Here is a 19,164-nt window from a genome sequence, read left to right on the forward strand (position 1 = left end):
ATTTTCTAGGACATAGTTTCTGCAAAGCAGCAGTACAGTCTGTGACTGCCGGCACAGACTAAACCTACTCTCACTTCCCATCATTCCTTTGTTTACATTCTCTCCTGCTAGCCTACAGCCCCTCACAATACCAAGCTAATATTAACGGTGCAACAAAAATTGCGAGCTAAATCAGAGATATCCAGCTGTACAGTTTTGAGTCCGATTTCAGCTCAGACGAGGAAAATGAGGACGTACATGGATCTGTTTGTCTACAAGTGGATGCATCAGAATGGAGCAGGGAGCTTGTGGCCTACCAATTATAGCATCTACATCACTACTACAGGCTTTTTCAAGCATTTCTTTCTTTTGGTCCCAATTCACAAAGATTTGAATAAAGAAATAATCAGGAATGAAATTTTGAGCGTAATTCTCTTTATATATGTCTCCATCATCAGAAAAATGCCACAAGAACATGTTAAAAAAAACTTGGAATATCAGATTTAAAGTATTGTGTAAATGTCCTCACCACAGTAAGGTGGTGATGAAAGTATTTTTAAATCTTCCTGAAGTTCTCAGGAATGCATAGACCAAAACTCATATTTTATAGAAATCTTAGTTTCTTTTACCTTCCTGAGAAGCTGGAAATGTAGTAGATTTAGAGAATTAACCCCCCACACATACACAAACATGCACACATCCAGCTCAGGAAACCTCGTACCCTCTGCACATCCTCTGCAGTGTTGGCACGTCACTGCACTCGCTGTACTGTACTGTAATGAACTTCACATGTGTTTGGATGTCTCCACCTCATCCCTTTCTTCCTCTCCTCCTTCTCCTCCTCCTCCTCCTCATATGATCTGCTCTCCTCTGCCGTAGTGATGCAGGGTCACGAGAATGGGGAAACACCTTCCAAGGAGAAAACACTCGTACAAAACACAAACACACACACACAGCTGCTTGCAGGGTAGCCAGAGAACAGCTCATGCTGCTGCAGGAGGCCGACTTGGATAGAAAAAGTTACACAAAGTCAAGGTAAGACATGCTTACAATTTCTTAGGAAGAATTGGTTGAAAAGCTGACATTTGTGTCAAACGTGCTCCAAATAGGGCAAAACCTTTTTCACCAGAATTTAAAATGTTTTAAAGGAAACTCGAGTTTGCTTAGAAATAGAAGGTCTGTCTCCTTATTTCTTGCACTATTGTGAATTTGGAGCAAAAAAAGTAAATATTCTGCATTAGTTTAAAAGAAATCCTATTTATTTAAGATTACTTTCAGGTTCTTTCCTATGAAAGAATTTTCTGTGCTACTTTTAGACTTTTAACCAGACCTGTCATTATTTTTTAGCCGTCTTTCTCTACCAGAACATGAAACCAGGCGTACAAAATCACAACCTATGATCTCGCTCTGACGTCACTGTTTGCTGGTTGATATATACTCTGGGGCATAATTACATCTAAAGAAGTTTTCCCCCCTCATCTGTAAACTACAGGATACTTTGTGCTCTCCCACAGACGCTCCTATTCATGTCTGGAGATTTGTCGACAACATCTCTGTTTCTGCAGTTGTGACAGTCACGCTCAGAAACAGACCTCTTTTATTAAGTAATGCTGTTGACACAACTGGCACCAAAACTTCATGTTTGGACCTTTAACTGCATTTTGCATGTGATGATGGTCCAAGATCTCACTGCTGTGTTTACATGGAAATCGCAGAAGCTTCGCTGTCACTGTAAAAATCCGCTTCAACAAGGATTTAAGTAGGTTTAAAATAACGATTTTATACAAAAACACGAACATGAACAATACAAAGAACAGTTTCTCAAGAAATGTTCAGACAGAGATATTGCAAAATGTCAAAATTCATTTTGTTTAAGGAAAAAAAACAATACTTTATTTCTACACCCTAAATAACATGACATGCTTCCATGCACTTCTGTTACATAGACGTTAGGGGTAGAAAAGAAGACAAACAGCAGATAACAGGTAAACAGTCATCATTGTCTAAACTGACATATTTTTCTAAGATATTAAGTGGCGGAGAGAGAGAAAGGATTCAGCTGACTGCTTCAGATTTAATCTGATGTTAAACTGCGGGGCAGGTGGGTCATAAATCACAAGCTGAAGTGTTTGGAAATAAGCGTGAAGTCAGTACACAGTGTAACGGGCTATTTTGGATCTAAATTTCTGACTGAGACAGATCTCGTCAAAGTGAGGTGAGGAAAAAACGATCCCCTTCTTTGGTTTAGAACCTGAAACATCCAGTTCCTTCTTTAATTTAATTTCTTGAAACTCTATAAAAACCTTTTTTTCTCAATAAACTATACAACGTTGAGGCCAGAAGAAAGCTATACTGCTCCCCTGGCAGTCCATCAGTGCGGAGAGCTAATAGTTTGACCAGACTCTGTCATGGTCTTTGGGGTGTAAGCGACCCGGACTGGTTGACCCAGGAGAAGAAACTCCGGCTCCCAGTTTTTTTTGAGTCTGTCCGCAAGATAAACAAGCTCCAGAGAAAATATGAGAAGCCCCTTATAAGAATACGGCATCTGTTAATTTTTGGCAGAGTCTAATCATCTGTGACGCCACAGTCAGGGCGGTCTGTTTAGTGTCACTTTTCCATGTTTTTTATTCCCTGCTGTCCAGACACTTAGCAAAGTCACAACAGACTTACAAACTGAAAAATGTTTCATTTCAGCCGCTGTAAAGCCAACTCTGCGAGTGGATTTTTGATTTTCTGGAATTTTTTGTGCAAATAGCTAGAATGGCTTAAAGAGGAGACAAATGGAGCTACAATTTTCCACCTTTGACCTCTGAGGAGACAGACAAGCGAGGAGCAAACAATCTGAGAGAAGAGGTGAAGAAAAACAAGCTGCTGCTTGATTCATCCTATTTTACCATGGGATGAGCTCCAGACTCAGTAAGTTAAGAGAACATGTCAGCGTAGATTCTAAGGTACAGGTCATGTAAACAATTCAACTGAACAAAATTTCTGGTTTGAAGAGGTTTCGCCTTTCATCCGAGCGGCTTCTTCAGATGTGTCCGACTGGTGTTGAGCTACAGGTATATATCCTCCTCACTGGAGTTTCAGTCCGTTCATGGCCAACAAAGTCCCCTAACGACAGTCTTTGCCCTGTCTTGCTTCGTTTCATCCTGGTTTTCACCTCTGGATTACGATGCCTCCTGCGTTGGCTCATGCATTTGTGCAGTGGCTGCTTAGTTTCCCCAATGCACATGTCGTTAAATTCCTGACTACATTTAACAGCGTGCACCACATCGCTCAGTTTGGGTCCGGGTGTTTTGTCCTTCGGGTGGACCAGTCTTTGCTTCAGGGTGTTCCCTGGTTTGAAGTTCCCGGGATGTTGTGATTGTGGAAGATCCTTTCCAGTTTCTCTGATAGCCCAGCCACATATGGGATGACAGTGTTTACAAACGCACCAGCCGACACAGGAGGCCCAATTCCAGCGAACCTTAGTCCGCAGTCCAACTCCCCTTTGAGACAAAAGACAATCCTGCGAGGACAGTGAGGTCCAGATCCTCTCCAGGGAACATCGCTGGATGGAGAGAAGAGTCAAGGAAGCCATCTTTGTAAAAATAAAAAACATAAATAAAAAATATATATCTCTAGCTCAACACCAGTCGGACAGAACCCAAGAAGCCACTTGGATGAGGTGAAACATCTTCAAACAAGAAATTTTGTCCAGTTGAATTGTTTAGAACTTTTCATTTCTAACAGAATTTTTTCTTTTTTAGATGCTCTTTCATTCAGTTCATTTTCAAGATCTAAATTCTCTGTAAGTATCAATATTTTATTTTCATAACTTTGTTTTGCAGAAAGTTAAAAGGGGTTTACAATTATGAAATTTCTTTTGTTTGATACAGGAAACGTTTTATTTTGTGAAAAATACTAAGTGGCAAAGAAACCTGAGCATGTTTACACCTCAACCTGTGAAAATAATTTCACATATAGTATAACATTATGCCTTGATGCTAAATAATCAATTTTTCATCACTGAAAGAAAGAAACTGAAAGTCTTATTGTGAAATCTGTTAAGATATGAAATGTTCCAGTAAAAACACATTTATGAAATTATTTCACCCTTTGTCATTTTCTTAATTCATATTTTTAGGAACTGGCTGTGTTTTCTGAAACCAAAAAATGTAGGTGTTCATATTCAAAATGTGTAAAACATGTAAAGATGTAAAACGTAAGAAAAAAAGATAACATGAAACAGAAGAAAATTTAACCCATCGATGCCTATTGATGCAGATATGCATCAAACAACTTCAGCTTCAATTTGACCTCAAATTAGTTTCTACATCAAAGCAAAAATATAAGTGAATTTTAATTTTTTCTCATAGGTGGGAATAAATTTAGGTTTCAAGGGGTTAAAGGTAAGGTTTGAGGTAACCTTCTGAGAATATGGATGAAAATTAGCCTGTTTTGATGCTAAAACACCAAACAAGCTAAATAAAACAAATACTCACAAAAAATCTTTTCGGTAGGACATTATCTAATATTTTAATACATTCAAAACTCTTTATCTATTATGACCTGATCTTGTTTTACATATTGACCTTTGTGGTTGTTTTGGCATGAATACAAATTTGAAGGTCATCCAAAAACACTTGTCCGGCAGCTTGTTTGTGCATTTCTGCTCTCACATGATGTTGTACCTCTCCAAAGGAACTTCCTGTTTATGTCCAGCTGTTTCCTCTTGCATCCTGACTGAGACCCCGACCAGATCCTGGCCTCTGAGCTCGCACCCCAAACCCTGGAGGGGCAGGGGTGTCAACTAAGAGAAAATGCGATGCACCACCCTCACCACCCTGCTGACGGGGGTCATGTTGTATCTGGGGATGGGAGCTCTTGTCTTTGTCACCCTGGAGTCTCCCAAGGAGAGTGTGGCATTTGAGGAACTGCTCAAAACCAAGAAAGACTTTCTGATCAATAACACCTGCGTCTCAGAGTTTGATTTCCACAGACTTCTAAAGGTATTTCGCAATACACTCTACAAGTGTCTTCCCCCAAAAACACCTCAATTCTCACAGTCCTGCAGACTAAGGGATTTGTAGAGGGGCATTCCTTGTAACTGCATTGCATAAGCCAGCTGTCTGCACGAGCACAAAGTTTACACTGTAGATGATTTTCCACACCAGACAGTCTGTAAGCATGAATGAAGATGTCTAAAGAATTTTCTTCTGACTTTTTGCAAATTATCCAAGTAACATAGCATGAATTCAGCAACATCAACATGATGTGAAGAAAGCAGGGGATGCTTTAAAATGTTTATGTCATGCGAGTGCTGATGCACTGACACTAATGAATTATTCTGCAGTGGATCTAACTATCTGCACGTTCTTCATGATCAATAGTCCAATGTTTCAAGAGCGCTTTACAACAAATGCTGAGTCACACTGATAATGGCACAAAGAAGACATTATATTCCTTTATTTCAGCCACATAGTGAGAGATTTTGGTGACAAGAGTAGGTCAGTGATCCAATCTTTACTAAAACAGAAAGAGAAAAGACTTTGTGAGTTAAAATCTTTTGAAGAGTTTCCTGGCTAGACAGTCAGCAACACAGATTCCTGTTATTTACCTTTCACACATGGAAATAAACTAAAAAAATTACATATTTACAACACAGACTTTACAGTTTTTTAATAAAATTTAAAACAACCAAATTCACAATAAAAGGAAGCAAAAACTAAGACAAAGTGGCAGCTTAGTGCTTATTCAGCTTTCCAGTTCAGGTGATTTCAGAAGCATTTGGTTAAAGACCCACTCCAAGTGAAACTGTGTTTTTAGTGTTTTTAACATGTTATTTGGCATTTTTTTAATGATGGACGACAATTTCTTTTCCCAAATTTTCAAAATTGTTGTTAATCAGGAGGAGACGAAAAAAAAATGCAGTTTAAAAAAGCTTGTAGGTGCCTCAGCTCCACAACTCACATGCATTCACAAGACACACACATTTGAGGAATGAAGGATGGGATCAAAGCAGGGACTACAGGACTATACAGGACATTTTTACAGTAGCTGCATTATGCTAACTGTATTCAGCACTTCTAGCCTCAGGGACTTCTCGATCTGATCAGAAAGACTTTTTTTGTGATTTCTCTGCTGACTAAAACCACGAAGATCAAGCAAACAATGCGTGTCTGTCTAAAGTTTGAGTTGCTGCTCTTTACTGCAGTTATTCACTGAGTCCAGTTTGACTGTTCAAATTTGAATTCGATGGGCTGTAATGTCTTGTCTTGTTTTAGGATATTTTTAATTGAACAGAAACATCATTTTTTTCTCACAGTAGAAGATTATAGCTGAGTTTCATTCTTTATATTAGCAGCTTTTTAATGTTGCAAAAACACTTTTTTTACTGACAACTACTATAATCCTTTGATGACCCACCTGTCTTTTCTTTTCCAGTAACTTTTCTTCATTATGTAATCATTTATTAAACTATTGATGTCAGCAGCTGTGAGGTTTACAGAAAATTAGGAAATTGGAACAATTTTTTGTCACTTTCTGTTGCCAGAACACACATCAGAACAGAGCTTCAGCTTTTTCTTTGTGCCGCTCCCTTTATAGGTCACCACATCAAATCCTTCATCAGATCAGATCCACAAATGAGGAAAAACATCCATCCATATTCTTCACCCGCTATATCCCTTTTGGGGTCACAGAATTGACTTTGAGTTCATCTGTGTGATACTGGAATTACATCTCACCCCTGCAGGATGTGGTGTCAGCCATGGAGGCAGGTCTGGATGTTGGCAACATTCCTGCCAACTTAAGCACACGCTGGGACATGGCCTCTGCCTTCTTCTTCTGCGGCACCATAATTACCACCATTGGTAGGTGCTCCAGGTCTACTCTGGAACTCCTTAAAGGATGTATTTGAGAAACAACATCAGCAAAATAACCTGCTCAGAGGTTAGTGGCTCTGCTTGGTCAGCAGTCTGATGCGTTCATTTGTTTGCATTTATTCTTTTGGCAGGCTTTGGAAACCTATCACCGCGCACCTGGTTTGGACAACTCTTCTGTGTCTGCTATGCCTTGGTGGGTATCCCCATGTTTGGCATACTGCTAGCTGGAGTGGGTGACCACATGGGCACGGTGCTGCGGAAAGCTGTGGCCAAAATTGAGACCCTCTTTTTGGTGAGAATGGTCTGTGCTGTACAGAGAAAAAAAAACTCCTTTCAACCAAATGTGCTGACTCTGGTTGTTAGAAATTATGCCTAGTAAAGTTTATGAGAATAGTTCCTAGAACTTATGACATGACATTTTTTATTGTTAGAATAAAATATAAAAACTTGGATTGAAAAGGTTGCAGGAATGTCATCTGGATTAAGGGAAAAGAGATGTAAAAATGTAGACTGCTGATCTGAACAAACTGTTGAATTTTTACTCTCAGTACTTGGCTGTTCTGCTCTAAAATTCAAACTAACGAAAAAGATTTTTTTCTCCATTTTACATCTGCTGTTTTCTTTCTTGTAGAAAAGGAAGGTCAGGCCCACAACTGTGCGTGTGATCTCAGCAGTTCTCTCCATCCTGATTGGCTGTTTGATCTTCCTCGCCGTGCCCACAGTAGTGTTTCAGAAAGTGGAGAGATGGTCCTTCCTGGAGTCCTTGTATTTTGTGGTCATCACTCTCACCACTGTTGGCTTTGGAGACTATGTACCCGGTACTCAGACAATCACAGTACAACAATGAAATACAACTGTATTTGCCCTTTTTATTTAAACTGAAAAGACAGACAGTTTTACCTCTAATTTGATACAAACAATATGTACATGTTCACATTTTATTTAAATTAATCCATTGTACAAATGCTTATGTCCTAAAAGTTAATTTCTATGAAGATACTGACACTGAGCTGTTTTTAAAGTTTTTCGTTTGAAAGTTTGTTTCTACGTTACTTCCATCTGAGTGCTGATTAAGCTATTTGTTCCACCGAGCTGCGTACTCTTTGGATTACAGAAGGTGAAGAAATAAAACCTCTGAAGCTAAGTGTGGAACAGAAAGTAACCCCTGGTGGATTTTTAAAAATTAATAGTTCAATTTTACACACTCCAAAAACAAGAACCTTAGAAATAAGTAAAAATAATCTTACCTCAATGGCAGATTTTCTTTACATAAGAAAAAAAGAATCAGTCAACAGGATAAATAAATGGTCTTACCAAGACTTTTTATTTTAACCCTGTAAAGCCCACTATGCCTATATCAAAGAATTGATAGAAAATTTATAATTTTTTTATAGTTAAGATTTGTTTTAAAAACTATTGGACCCACACATTAACATGCTCTCACTGGTTTATAAAGAATTGATTATCAACAAATTTTGCATTCTTTCAATAAAGTATATAGTTACAGTATTTTAAGAATAAAGAACAATAGATGAGTGATTTGCACCATAAAGTTTAGGAAAGTAGCTAAACTCTTCCCATCAAAAGAGATTTCATAGACGCAGCAATTGTCAGGAACTGGAGGTGTAGGACCCAAAATGCAGGAGACTTGGCTGGGTAACACAAACCTAAACATTTTATAAATTAACCAGAACATGACAAAAATAGTGGAAACAACAAACAAAGAGGGTGACAAAGCAGAACAGATGACCTGACACAGATGAACTGAAAACTAGACACTTGTTGACAAAGGGCAAATAAGAACCTGATCAAAATATAACCAAACTAAACCACAGAACCCCTACAGCCTTTTGTAATGAGCAGGAAAAGTCCTTCTACTGCCTCTAGTGGAATGATGGTGAACTATAGGCCAGAAAACATGAATGAGTTTATAAATTGGACAGCAGATCTTTAGGGAAAGTTTGGATCTTGCTAAAGAGATAAGGATTTCTGAAATGCGTGTATCGACTATGATTTCAATGGTCTTATAGGCGTTTAAAAAAAATTCTAGTCACCATGATATGTTTTCTCAAACTAAAATGATTTTGCTGATAAGACAATTTTTCTATCAAGACAGAAAATAAGACCATTTTTCTTTTTCTTTTCACTTTCCTAAGATTCATTTTTTGCAGCAGAAACGTTTAGTACAGAACTGGATATAAAATACTAAATTCAGTGTTTTGTGGTGGATGTACTTTGTCTTTTTATATTAAATTTGACCCAAAAATAGGAGAAAAGGTTTGTGGCCTTTTAATTGACTCGTGGTTGTCAGGCTTTCATCTCCACAACAACCAAACTGGGTTTTGGTGTAATAAAATGTTTGTTTCTTTTTGGCCATGTATAAAAAAGTTGTGTGACATCACATCTGGGAAAGACGGAGGCAAGCTCTAAGAATATCTATTCGTGCTTGATTTTATATTTGTTCTTGAAAGTTCATATAAACAGGGGCTGTGGTCTTTTGATTGACAGGTGATTGTTGTGTCTCAGCTGTATGAAAGCATGGATGGGCGTGTCCCAACTACAGCTGCGGCTCCTCAAAGGGTGTGTTAACCTAAGAGAACACATTTCACACACCCAAATTCAGTGATCTCATATCTGGTCACTGTGGCAACGACAGTGGGTCAAGTAACTTTCATCCATTGTCATTTATCTGAACCAGTCAGTCTTGCATTAACTATGAGCGGTACTTTTGTCACAGTGCTGTTCCAACACTGAAGGCAAAATTAAGATCTGTAGTTGATAAAGATATAATTGATTTGATAGGAGGCCTTTAAACACCACATAAAAATTTGGTTTATTTTCCCTATTTCTTGATGAAATTACCTTCTTCAAACATTTATCAATGGAACTGCAGGCTGACAGAAATTTTTTTCTGCATCATGTCGTGTTTGCATTGAGATTGTCTGTTTCCGGGAAAATTGAGGAGGACCAGCTTTTTATGAGAAAACCCACAAATCTCTTAAGTTTAAATTATTTACCCAAACCAAACCTGACAATTGTTGGTGCAAGTCAGATTTTTCAAAATACGTACAAACTAGTTGAATCAAAGCCCTCTCTTTATACAAGTTCCTTTCTGCCTCAAATATTTGCACCATTATTAGAAACGACCACAGAGCACTGATGCATGTAATACGGGAAATGTTGTGGAGAGAGGTGGTTATTTCACTGATAAAGCAAAATATCACAGAACAGACTGTAATTGCTGTTGCAGATACATTCAGGTAACTTGGGGAGCAGGAACTGTCTTGACGCGTGCTTCATGAAAAATTGTGTTGATCTTCCTTTTATGTAATTTATTTTCTTGCTCTCTCCTGAACAGTGAAAAGTACAAACCACAAAAAAATATTTTCAAAAGCATAAATGCTAAACACATCAACAACATGGTTTAAGATTATTGTGGTGCCGTGCTTCCCAAGTTCTAAACAGGGCACCTCCCAAAATGCATCTAACCAATAGGGGGCTAGAACACCCGCATGACCAAAGAATGACAGACGCATGCATGAAATATATTAAAAATCTAATTTCAGCCAAATGGCTCCAACACATAAATAACAACAAAAATATTTGGATTTGGTAAAAAAAAGAGATTCTTAACTCAAAGCGGCTCATTGATTCAAAAACTTAAGCTTTCATACAGCCAGAGATGAAAGTTTGTTTCAATTGGTGAAAAGATTTGTAAATGAGACCTGGGGTTGTTTTCTTTTCTTTGCAACAATAAAATCTGTTCTAAACCCGGTCGCTCTGTCTCCAGGTGGAGCAAACGAGGGCGGTAACATTTTCAAGCCCCTGGTGTTGTTGTGGATAGTGTTTGGTCTAGCCTACTTTGCCTCCATCCTCACCATGATAGGCAACTGGCTGCGGGTTCTGTCCAAGAAGACTCGTGCCGAGGTGAGCTGTTTTACACATTAGAAAGGTGAACTCCGACTGGAGATACAGTCTCACCTTAAATGTGGATCTCTTTCTATCTCAGATGGAGGAGCTGAGGGCTCACGCCACAGACTGGACTCAGAACATGTCCATGGATTTTCGAATCCCGAATCCTCTGGAGTTCAATGACCCTTTCCTCCTGCAGCGCAGACGTTGGAAGCGCAGTGAGCGTCGACGCATTCGCCGAGGTGCCCAGGGCACTCTGGGATACTGGATTCGAGGAGGGTCTGAGAATGGACACCTCCCAAATCACTGGCCTGGTCTCTCAAGTTCCTTGAGTCGACTGGAGGGCCGTTCATCACTAGAGAAAGCTGTGGTGGCAAAGTTCAGACCACGGCTGAGTGCTGACACTCATGTGATTGTCCGCACTGCAGCGGGAGGTGGGAATGATCCTGCAGTGAATGTGCAGAGACAGGGCCGGTCGCTTCCTCCAAGGCTTGGCCGCTCTTTATCTGTCCCGGTGGCCTGCTCCACCTCAGAGCTGGACTCCATGGGTGCAGTCATGCCTGACAGATCCCTCTCTGGATCTGGGTCTTGGTATGATTCCAGGTCGGATGGCTCTTCCGTATCACTGTCGTTGTCCATATACTGTAACTTCCAGCCGGGTCATTCGACCACCAGGAGCAAGGAGAAGGAGGAAGGTGAAGTTCCACAACTTCAAACTTCACAGGAAAAGAATGAAGCAATCCCAGCAGAGAGCTTTAAACCTGTAGCAAATGGTGTGCAGAGTAACATCAGCACCCATTGTTTCTCGCATCTTTCCCTTCCTTTTCCATCTGAGCTGCCTCCGGTTCTCACTCCCTCCCCGAGCAACCCTACCCCAGTCTGTCAGCCTCTCGATTTCTTTGGCGAGAACCTCGCTTACATAGACGAGTCTTCGGATGCCCTGAGCGACAAGATGACGGAGCGCGAGGAGAAGAGAAGGCGGCCACGAAAACCCAAAAGACGAAGCATGAGACGACAGCTGCCCCACAGGTCAACCTCCCAGGTCAACAGCGACTTGCAGCCACCATCCAATCCACCGACACCACCCCCAGTCTTCTCTGCCTCCGACCTTCCTCCGTCAGGGATCCACACAGATTCAGCTCTGGCCCTCTGACAGTCAGAGTTGTGCCAAAGACCAGTTGTGTCTGAACTTTTCTGCCACAGTTGTGGCCTGTTAGCAGACAGAGCACATACAGAAGAGCAGCCACACTTTGTGCAATTATCACCACCGTGAATGTATGAACTATGAGCTTCACAGAAGCAGCCTAGAATCTAGTTTTATGGGGGGCGGAAGCTCATATGGATTACTCAAGACCAAAACTACATCTGCTGGTTTAGAAAAGCCAGTTTTATTCTGATCCTCAAAGTGGGAAAGAGCAGATCCCAGGTTTCCATGGCTTCAAGAGTCACACTTTCATCCAGGTATCGTCACACATCATGTGTGCTCTTGTTTTCAGACAGTTTTGCACGGACATTTTTAACACTGAACCTCAGATTTGTTGCCTTTGTGAGATTTGTGGGGACTCAAATAAAATGTGTAAAGCAAGAGGGTCACATAATTAAAAGGGATGACAGAGACATGCTGTATTTTGCACAATTGTCCAAGGAAGTTAGTAACTTAATCAGAGACTACGCAGGTTCTGAAGGAGGCCACCCAGTTAAAAAAAGAAAAGAAAAGAAAAAACAAAACCCAGCGGAAATCCTGCAGTGGGTGGAGAGCCAGAACCACAATAGAGAACATTTTCAAAACAATCCAGTGCCCACATATGATTTTTTTCCCTTACATGTAATGATTGCACATTTAAGTAAACACTGAGGTCATGCAGTGTTTTAAATGAGCACTGACTTGCTCTCAACGGAAACATATCTCTATTTTTTTTTTCAGAGCTGATTATTAAAAATTATAAAACTGACTTGTGGGTCTGAGTTTTGAAACTTTGTGTGGTGGCACACGATCAGCCAGCAATTCACAGCATTGGTTATTGCTGCCCCTCTGCAAAAATAAATCAAACTAAAGCCACATTAAAGAAAACATTCAGCTGCTGAGATTTGTGACAAAAAGTTTAAATGTTCTGTTCGCCTTTCAAACTGATTAAACCTGAGAAAACAAGTAGCTGATCCAAGGCAGAACAATGACCTGAGAGAGACAAATGAGCAGTTCCTGCAGGCTCAGAACCCAAAGATGGAGACTTGAGAGTTGGACTTCAGTTGTAAGTAGATTTCATACCTGGGAAAAATTATGGATTATTGTAAGGGTTTTTTTTATTACAGTGATGCCTCTTGTACATCAACTTATTAGCTGCTGGAAGATGTCTGTCTAGAGATCCTTTCCAATCTAGAGCAAACTTCCCTTTTTGAGTAAAAGAAACTTTTACTAAAGTTTGCCAGGGGGTTGAGTCATTACAGGTTTGACTTTGTGAGTCTAAAGCTATGTTCACATCTCCCTCTGTAACGCTTGTTCAACCAAACACTTCCAATGTATTTTTTTTATTAATAAATTTCAAACTAAAACACAAAATGAAAATAAACACAAGAGTTAAAAATGGACATTTGAGATGACAAATGACTGTAAATGGGCATTTTGGGCTTCCCCTTTCAAAACTCTGATGTGTATGTTTAGCTGCGCACGTTTTAAGACCATCTATGTACGAAACACGTGGCCATGGAACGTGCAAAGAAAGTTTAACCAGTTTAACTTTGACTATATGTATGAGGTCCCCTTTTATTCGCAGAAGTGCCAACTGTTTAAAAACTGATCATGGAGGAGAAATGAATAATTGTGGTTTGTGCCCGGCTGGAATTCTATGACATCAATTCTGACATTGATCAGAAAAGAGCTGTGAAATTTGGAGACTTGAGCAAGATTTGCAAGATTTGCAGCGATTGAACATTTCGCACCAAGCCTCTTCCAACTGTAGGTGGTGGACATGTAAGGGTTAATGGCCGACGAAGTGTGCATTATCACTTTTTAACGCACGTAATGGAATCCTGAACACGGTTGCTTCCGCGAAGTGCATTAAAAAGTGATAATGCACACTTTCAAGGCTATTAACCCGCTTATACCATGGTCACTTACAAAAGAAATAAATAGTAACCAGTTTTTAGTCCTTAATTCCTGTTTTTTTCCTGATTTGGATAATTTTTTTTACGAAAAGCAGACTATTTGTTACGTGATGCGGCGCGTTGTCATGATAACGTGACTAGGCGCCGCACCACCGCTGCGGTCATGATTTGGCGATATATATATATATGCTGATCGTCCCAATTGGTTAAATAAAGCATCAGTTCAGAGAGAAAGTTCACCTCCTACCACTTGTTTTTGTCCAGATGATGAATCTAAAGGTTGTTTTAAAGAAGCCAGCGCAGTGATACAGAAGATTTAAGATAGGTGACCGCAACGCACACCCGGCAGCCAATCAGAATCGAGAATTCACCCGGACCATGGTATAAGCAGTAATTAACAGTAGAATAAGAAAAAGATTAAAAAGCCCCTCCATGCTTGTCCAGTGTGAACACTATGGACTAAAAGTGCATTCAAGAACACGCTAAACCCAGGGTCTTGAACGTCACATGCCCGGTGTGTCCATAATTTAACAGGCAGGATATTTAAACTGGACTTGAGACTTGTAATTTGTGTTTTGGAAACAATGTTAAGTAGTTATTTTTACTTTTACTTCCAGGCCATTGCTCATAGATCCAACAATTTTCTTCCGGTTTCATTTGTGGAATTGCATAAACACAATGTGGCTGTAACTTTTTTACAACCAGGTATTTTCAGGTACCACTGTCTGTGACAACAGGAGGCTCAATTCAATGATGAGACTTAAGACTTGAAAATTCTGACCAGAGAGTTGAGGCTTGTCACATGGGACTTGTTAATATCCCTGTCAGAAAATGGCGTTTTATTAGAAGCCGTTTGAGGAGTCCCTCTGTGAGGCCAGACAACAAATCAGATCCAGAACATCATGTGTTCTGTGAGAGGAAAACAGCCTGCTGGACAGAGAAAGTGTCTCACTGAAGACTCAGCAATATTTTCCAACCAATCTTTAACAGAGGAGTTATGTTGTTTTGATTCCTCATCTGTCTGTCAGATTCTCACATTTATGTGGCTTTAAACTTTACACTAACAGGAAAACTTTATGCATGAGCGTCTACAACTTTAAAAAATCATTTCATAGGTTTTGGGAAGATGAAGTTTACTTAGTTATCAAAACTTCATACAAAAGTGTTCTGTTGTTCGAACAGTATCCTGCAGAACCACTTTTACACAATCAGCAAAGATGTTTCTGAGGCAGAAATTTTGAAAAACAAAAACAAAATAAGAAGTAACTAGAAGAGAAAAATAAATCTGCAGATCCAAATCAATGAAAATGCAAAACCAAAATGTGAGGCATAAGTTTAAAACAAACACAGTTTCAATACATTTTCAGTTAATGAATGTATACAATCATTTAAACGTCTTGATATTTGTACCAGCAAATTTTTGCTCTGACATGATTAAAAATTTGATTGAATAAAATACTTTTGCATATTTATACATTAAATCCAAACAAAAAAAGGTTTGGAGCTTTGCAAAGTAAAGACCTTTCTTTTGTAATTTGTTTTAGGCATTTATTGAAAAAAACAAAAATAAATAACATGAAAAATCATGGAATTCATAATTCAACTATATACTTTACAAAACATACTGAGTGAAATTTAAAAAGAATCATTTTTAGTAGTACAGAATAAAGTTACAGTTAACCCTTGTGCTATCCTAGGCACTTTGACATTGGGAGTTGGGTCATCTAGACCCACTAGACAGTGCGCTGAACCTTTTTTCATGATTGATTTGTGATCTTCACTGGTGTCCATGGATTTCATGAAATCCTGTCCACCTTTGTCATGGTAGGGATAACACATTAATGGTCATCTTGACCCCATTGGATTGCACAAGGGATGATGATCTCTTAAATTAGCTCTTTTTTAAAACTTCTTCGTAAATTTTCTAAACTCGGTTAGATGTTTCTATAGTTTCCCCTAGTTGATCTCCTGAAATCAATGTTTTAAAAAGTTATTTTTAATTACTGTACGAAAAGCTCTTCGGTTGTCTTTGTGGTGTATTTGGGTTATTGTGGGTACAAACTGTAAGTAAACAGTGTTGCTGCACCTGGATACATTTTAGCTGAAAGGAGCTTTTTCATCTGCAAGTCATGTGTTTATCAAAAATGCTTCTTTCCTAAAGATTTTTGCTTTTCTGTGTCCACAGTTTAAATATATGGGGATGGAAATTACCCAAAATATTAACAGTACTCAATGTAATTAAATAGGCAGCCATATACGGATGCTTCAAGACAAGAAAAACATTTTACGGTCACCTGTTATTCATGAAGAATAAGTGCACAAGAAAGTCATTTTTGAACTCAGACCATTTAAAAAGAGAAATCATGCAAATGACGCCCTCATCTGTGTGTTAAAGGAACAACCAGGCTTCTGTGTTTCTCCTCCCAGCAGTTTAGTTCCCACCCACCCTTCAGTTCAACAAGAGTGACTGCTAAAAAAAAAAAGCAGGCATCTAATAATTCTGAGCACACAACAAATCTGGTTCTGATTTTTCACTCTTCTGCTCTGCTGGAACTGAGCAGCTTTTAGAATTCTGTGTTTATGGTATCCTCTCCCCCTGAGAGTTTTTTTCTTTCAGTATAACTGACAGAAATAAGTTAAACCTTAAGTCTGATCCAGATGTAAATCCCAATAGCTCTTACTTAAATATCTATTCCCCTTTTGGCTTGTTTTCAGAGAGTGGAAGGGCGTTAAGACGTCATGGGATAAAGCCAATAATCACAACGTATTTTTCTGTATGAAGTCTAAACAAGCCGCATCTATGTCTGTGTAGGTGTGTTCTCCATGCTTCATGGGTCTGTGCACACACTCCATAAGTCAAAGGCAACGGAAAAACAGAAGCATGTGTGTGTGAGAAAAAGTGGGGGTCAACATCGACAGCAGCTATCCCTTCCAAGGACAGAGGGACATAGTGTGAGACAGAGCGGCAGGGAGCTCTAACGTGGGATAAGTACAGGTTTGACATAGAAAGGGGTAGTTAAGTGGAAAAGACTAACAGATGCTGGGGCTAGTTTACTCACGGGGGAAGGAGTCTCACCACAGCTGAAGCACTGACACCCTGGCGCTCACACAAAGTGAGAACGCAGCCTCACCAAACCTTAGGAAAACAAGTTTACAGCTCTGACTGCAAGACAGTTTCTATTTCTCTGAGCTGTTTTGACACCAGAGGCAGCTTGGATACAATAAATCTCTCAAGTAAAGAGAAGTTTATACATCGACGCACCAATGCATCCACTGCTCTATCCGGTTCCCCATCCTGTCACTGAAGGTTTGCACTTCCACAACTCAAAGCTGTCATAAACACAGACAGTCACTCATCCTAACTTTCATCTTCACTTCATCTTTTGCACTGTAATGTTCCCAACCACATCAATTTTGGTCTGATTGTGGAGTAGATTTGGGAAGTTTAGGGATTAGCATCTTCCTCTGAAAACATGTGTTGGATAAGGTTCACTTCTCGCTAAGCCACATAAAAAAATATCCATTTTAGTTTTTTAATTGAGATGTTTTCACATCCTCCCCCGATCTGAGTCAGTTTGTCTTCAAGGAGAACCACTTTATTTACTATATGACAGCAATAATTACAACTGCAGTGAGGATAGTCTTAAATCTTTCCAGATTTGTACACTGCAATAAGAGATAGCCTAAAACCAAGAAAAGAAGACTAATCTTAAGAAGGAAAAAATCACTAGAAAGATGTAAACTGATCTGTCCATGCAGCAAATCATTTTATAATATATCAAAATTTAGAAAAAAGGAGTTCTACACATGCATTAAAAGGAAAAAAAGCTGAAAAAACAGAAATAATTTTAATTAATTGCTATACAATGCAATAATAAGTATTTTTTCCTGTTTCAAAATATTGGTTCATATTTTTGAGTTCATTTTGATTAAAGCGACAAAAAGCTCGTGGAATAAGTGGAAATGACTCATATTAGAAAAAAAATGTGAACTAAATCAGAATACAATGTAGAACAAGTTGGCCCATTGTAATAAATCCTCATCAAATCTAAAACAAACACTTATTCTTTGAACATAAAATCTTTATATTTATTTTAAAAATAAAGACAACAGAGCTAGTCAAACTTGTTAACATGTGCTGAACTTTACAATAGGATTCTTTAAATTCAACCAAAATTACAGTGCAATTTGAGTTTTTCTGAATTTTGAATCAAGTTTCACTATTTTCAAGAGTTTGGAGCAAAATGATTTCATAATCATTGACGTATTTCTAATTTTGGCTCACAAACATACAACAACTCAATAAACATAAACATGACTAAACTCAACCACATTATGAGAACAAAGACTCACTTGAGTGAACTTAGAAGGAACGTTTGATCCACACTATGCTTGTTCTCCTGTTGGTCTGCTTCATGTGGCAGATGGGAAAGTTCACATAAACTCTGGTCCAACTGAAAATGAAGGTTTTAGCTTATTTGAAAGTTAATTCTGATATGGTTATATACAGTTTAAATGCATTTGACTTAAGGAAAAACCTCAAGCACACTCTACTCTAAGGTAAAAATGCTTATTTTCATATTATTCTTACTTGATTTGGTGCATTTTTAGCTCAGGTTTCATGGATTTCTTTTACCGGTAGGTTATTTATTCCATGTAATGTTATTTTCTCTGCTTGTTTTTACCTGATGTTCACACTAGGTGAATGTTTCTTATCATCTACAGCTGTTTTAGTTTAGCTCATTGTCCTTGTAAAATGTTTCGTTCCAGTGGTCTTTTACAGTTCTTGTTCTCTCTGTTGGGTTTTGATGTGTCACATTTAGGTTCATGGTTTGGTCAATCTCCTGCAACACCACCCTGGTGTGAAAAACAGAAGAATTCCTTTAACTTTTTGTACTTTCTTCCAAACCATTCTCTTGACAAAAACTCAAACATAAAAATGAATATGCAAACAAGGTTAGGGGCCGTTGGAGCTGAGATTAAACCTATAAAATGGAGACACTTTATGAAGGAGCTATAAATAAATGAAGGATTTGTCCTCTGCATTTGTTGGTGTTATGTTTTTCTTGATTATTAATGCTTCCCGCTCATTTTCATTATTTTTTTTACTATATGTTTGGTCATGTTGTGTTAGGTGGGTGGGATTATTTTTTTCCTGTCTTGAAAGTCAGTCTGCAAAGACTACCATTGGATCCTAGGATGAAGAAACTCAAGACACTATTTTATGAATCCTTGATTTAAATCACTTTTTTATGTTTGGTTCAGTCTTTAACCATATGTAAAATTAATACTGACTATCTTAACA

At 38.7% G+C, this 19,164-nt stretch overlaps 1 protein-coding gene across 5 annotated transcripts; it reads left to right on the plus strand.

Annotated features, from left to right (window-relative positions):
* Window positions 1-749: 749 nt before the first annotated feature.
* On the plus strand, window positions 750-12,709 carry kcnk4a (potassium channel, subfamily K, member 4a). 5 transcript variants are annotated; one of them, XM_078954073.1, is made up of 10 exons: window positions 750-1,014; window positions 2,674-2,895; window positions 3,729-3,769; window positions 4,338-4,370; window positions 4,663-4,970; window positions 6,716-6,833; window positions 6,977-7,137; window positions 7,477-7,663; window positions 10,636-10,772; window positions 10,855-12,709. In XM_078954073.1, the coding sequence occupies exons 5-10, from the start codon at window positions 4,782-4,784 to the stop codon at window positions 11,908-11,910; spliced, it is 1,848 nt and encodes a 615-aa protein (XP_078810199.1). In that variant the 5' UTR covers window positions 750-1,014; window positions 2,674-2,895; window positions 3,729-3,769; window positions 4,338-4,370; window positions 4,663-4,781; the 3' UTR covers window positions 11,911-12,709. The 5 variants fall into 5 exon arrangements, with proteins under 5 accessions (XP_078810199.1, XP_004073260.1, XP_011478317.1 ...); XM_004073212.5 differs by lacking the exon at window positions 4,338-4,370; XM_011480015.4 differs by lacking the exon at window positions 4,338-4,370 and having other exon boundaries at window positions 6,977-7,038.
* Window positions 12,710-19,164: the final 6,455 nt, after the last annotated feature.

This window comes from Oryzias latipes, chromosome 10 (genome assembly GCF_053564925.1).
Source record: "Oryzias latipes strain Hd-rR chromosome 10, Olatipes_Hd-rR_3.1".
Taxonomy (NCBI): Eukaryota; Metazoa; Chordata; class Actinopteri; order Beloniformes; family Adrianichthyidae; genus Oryzias; species Oryzias latipes.

Excerpts from the sequence above, each read along its gene's own strand:
- kcnk4a (XM_078954073.1), top strand. The coding sequence starts at position 4,782 with ATGCGATGCACCACCCTCACCACCCTGCTGACGGGGGTCATGTTGTAT. Across the intron at positions 4,971-6,715 it reads ATTTCCACAGACTTCTAAAG|GATGTGGTGTCAGCCATGGA; the intron begins GTATTTCGCAAT and ends TCACCCCTGCAG. Across the intron at positions 6,834-6,976 it reads CACCATAATTACCACCATTG|GCTTTGGAAACCTATCACCG; the intron begins GTAGGTGCTCCA and ends TTCTTTTGGCAG.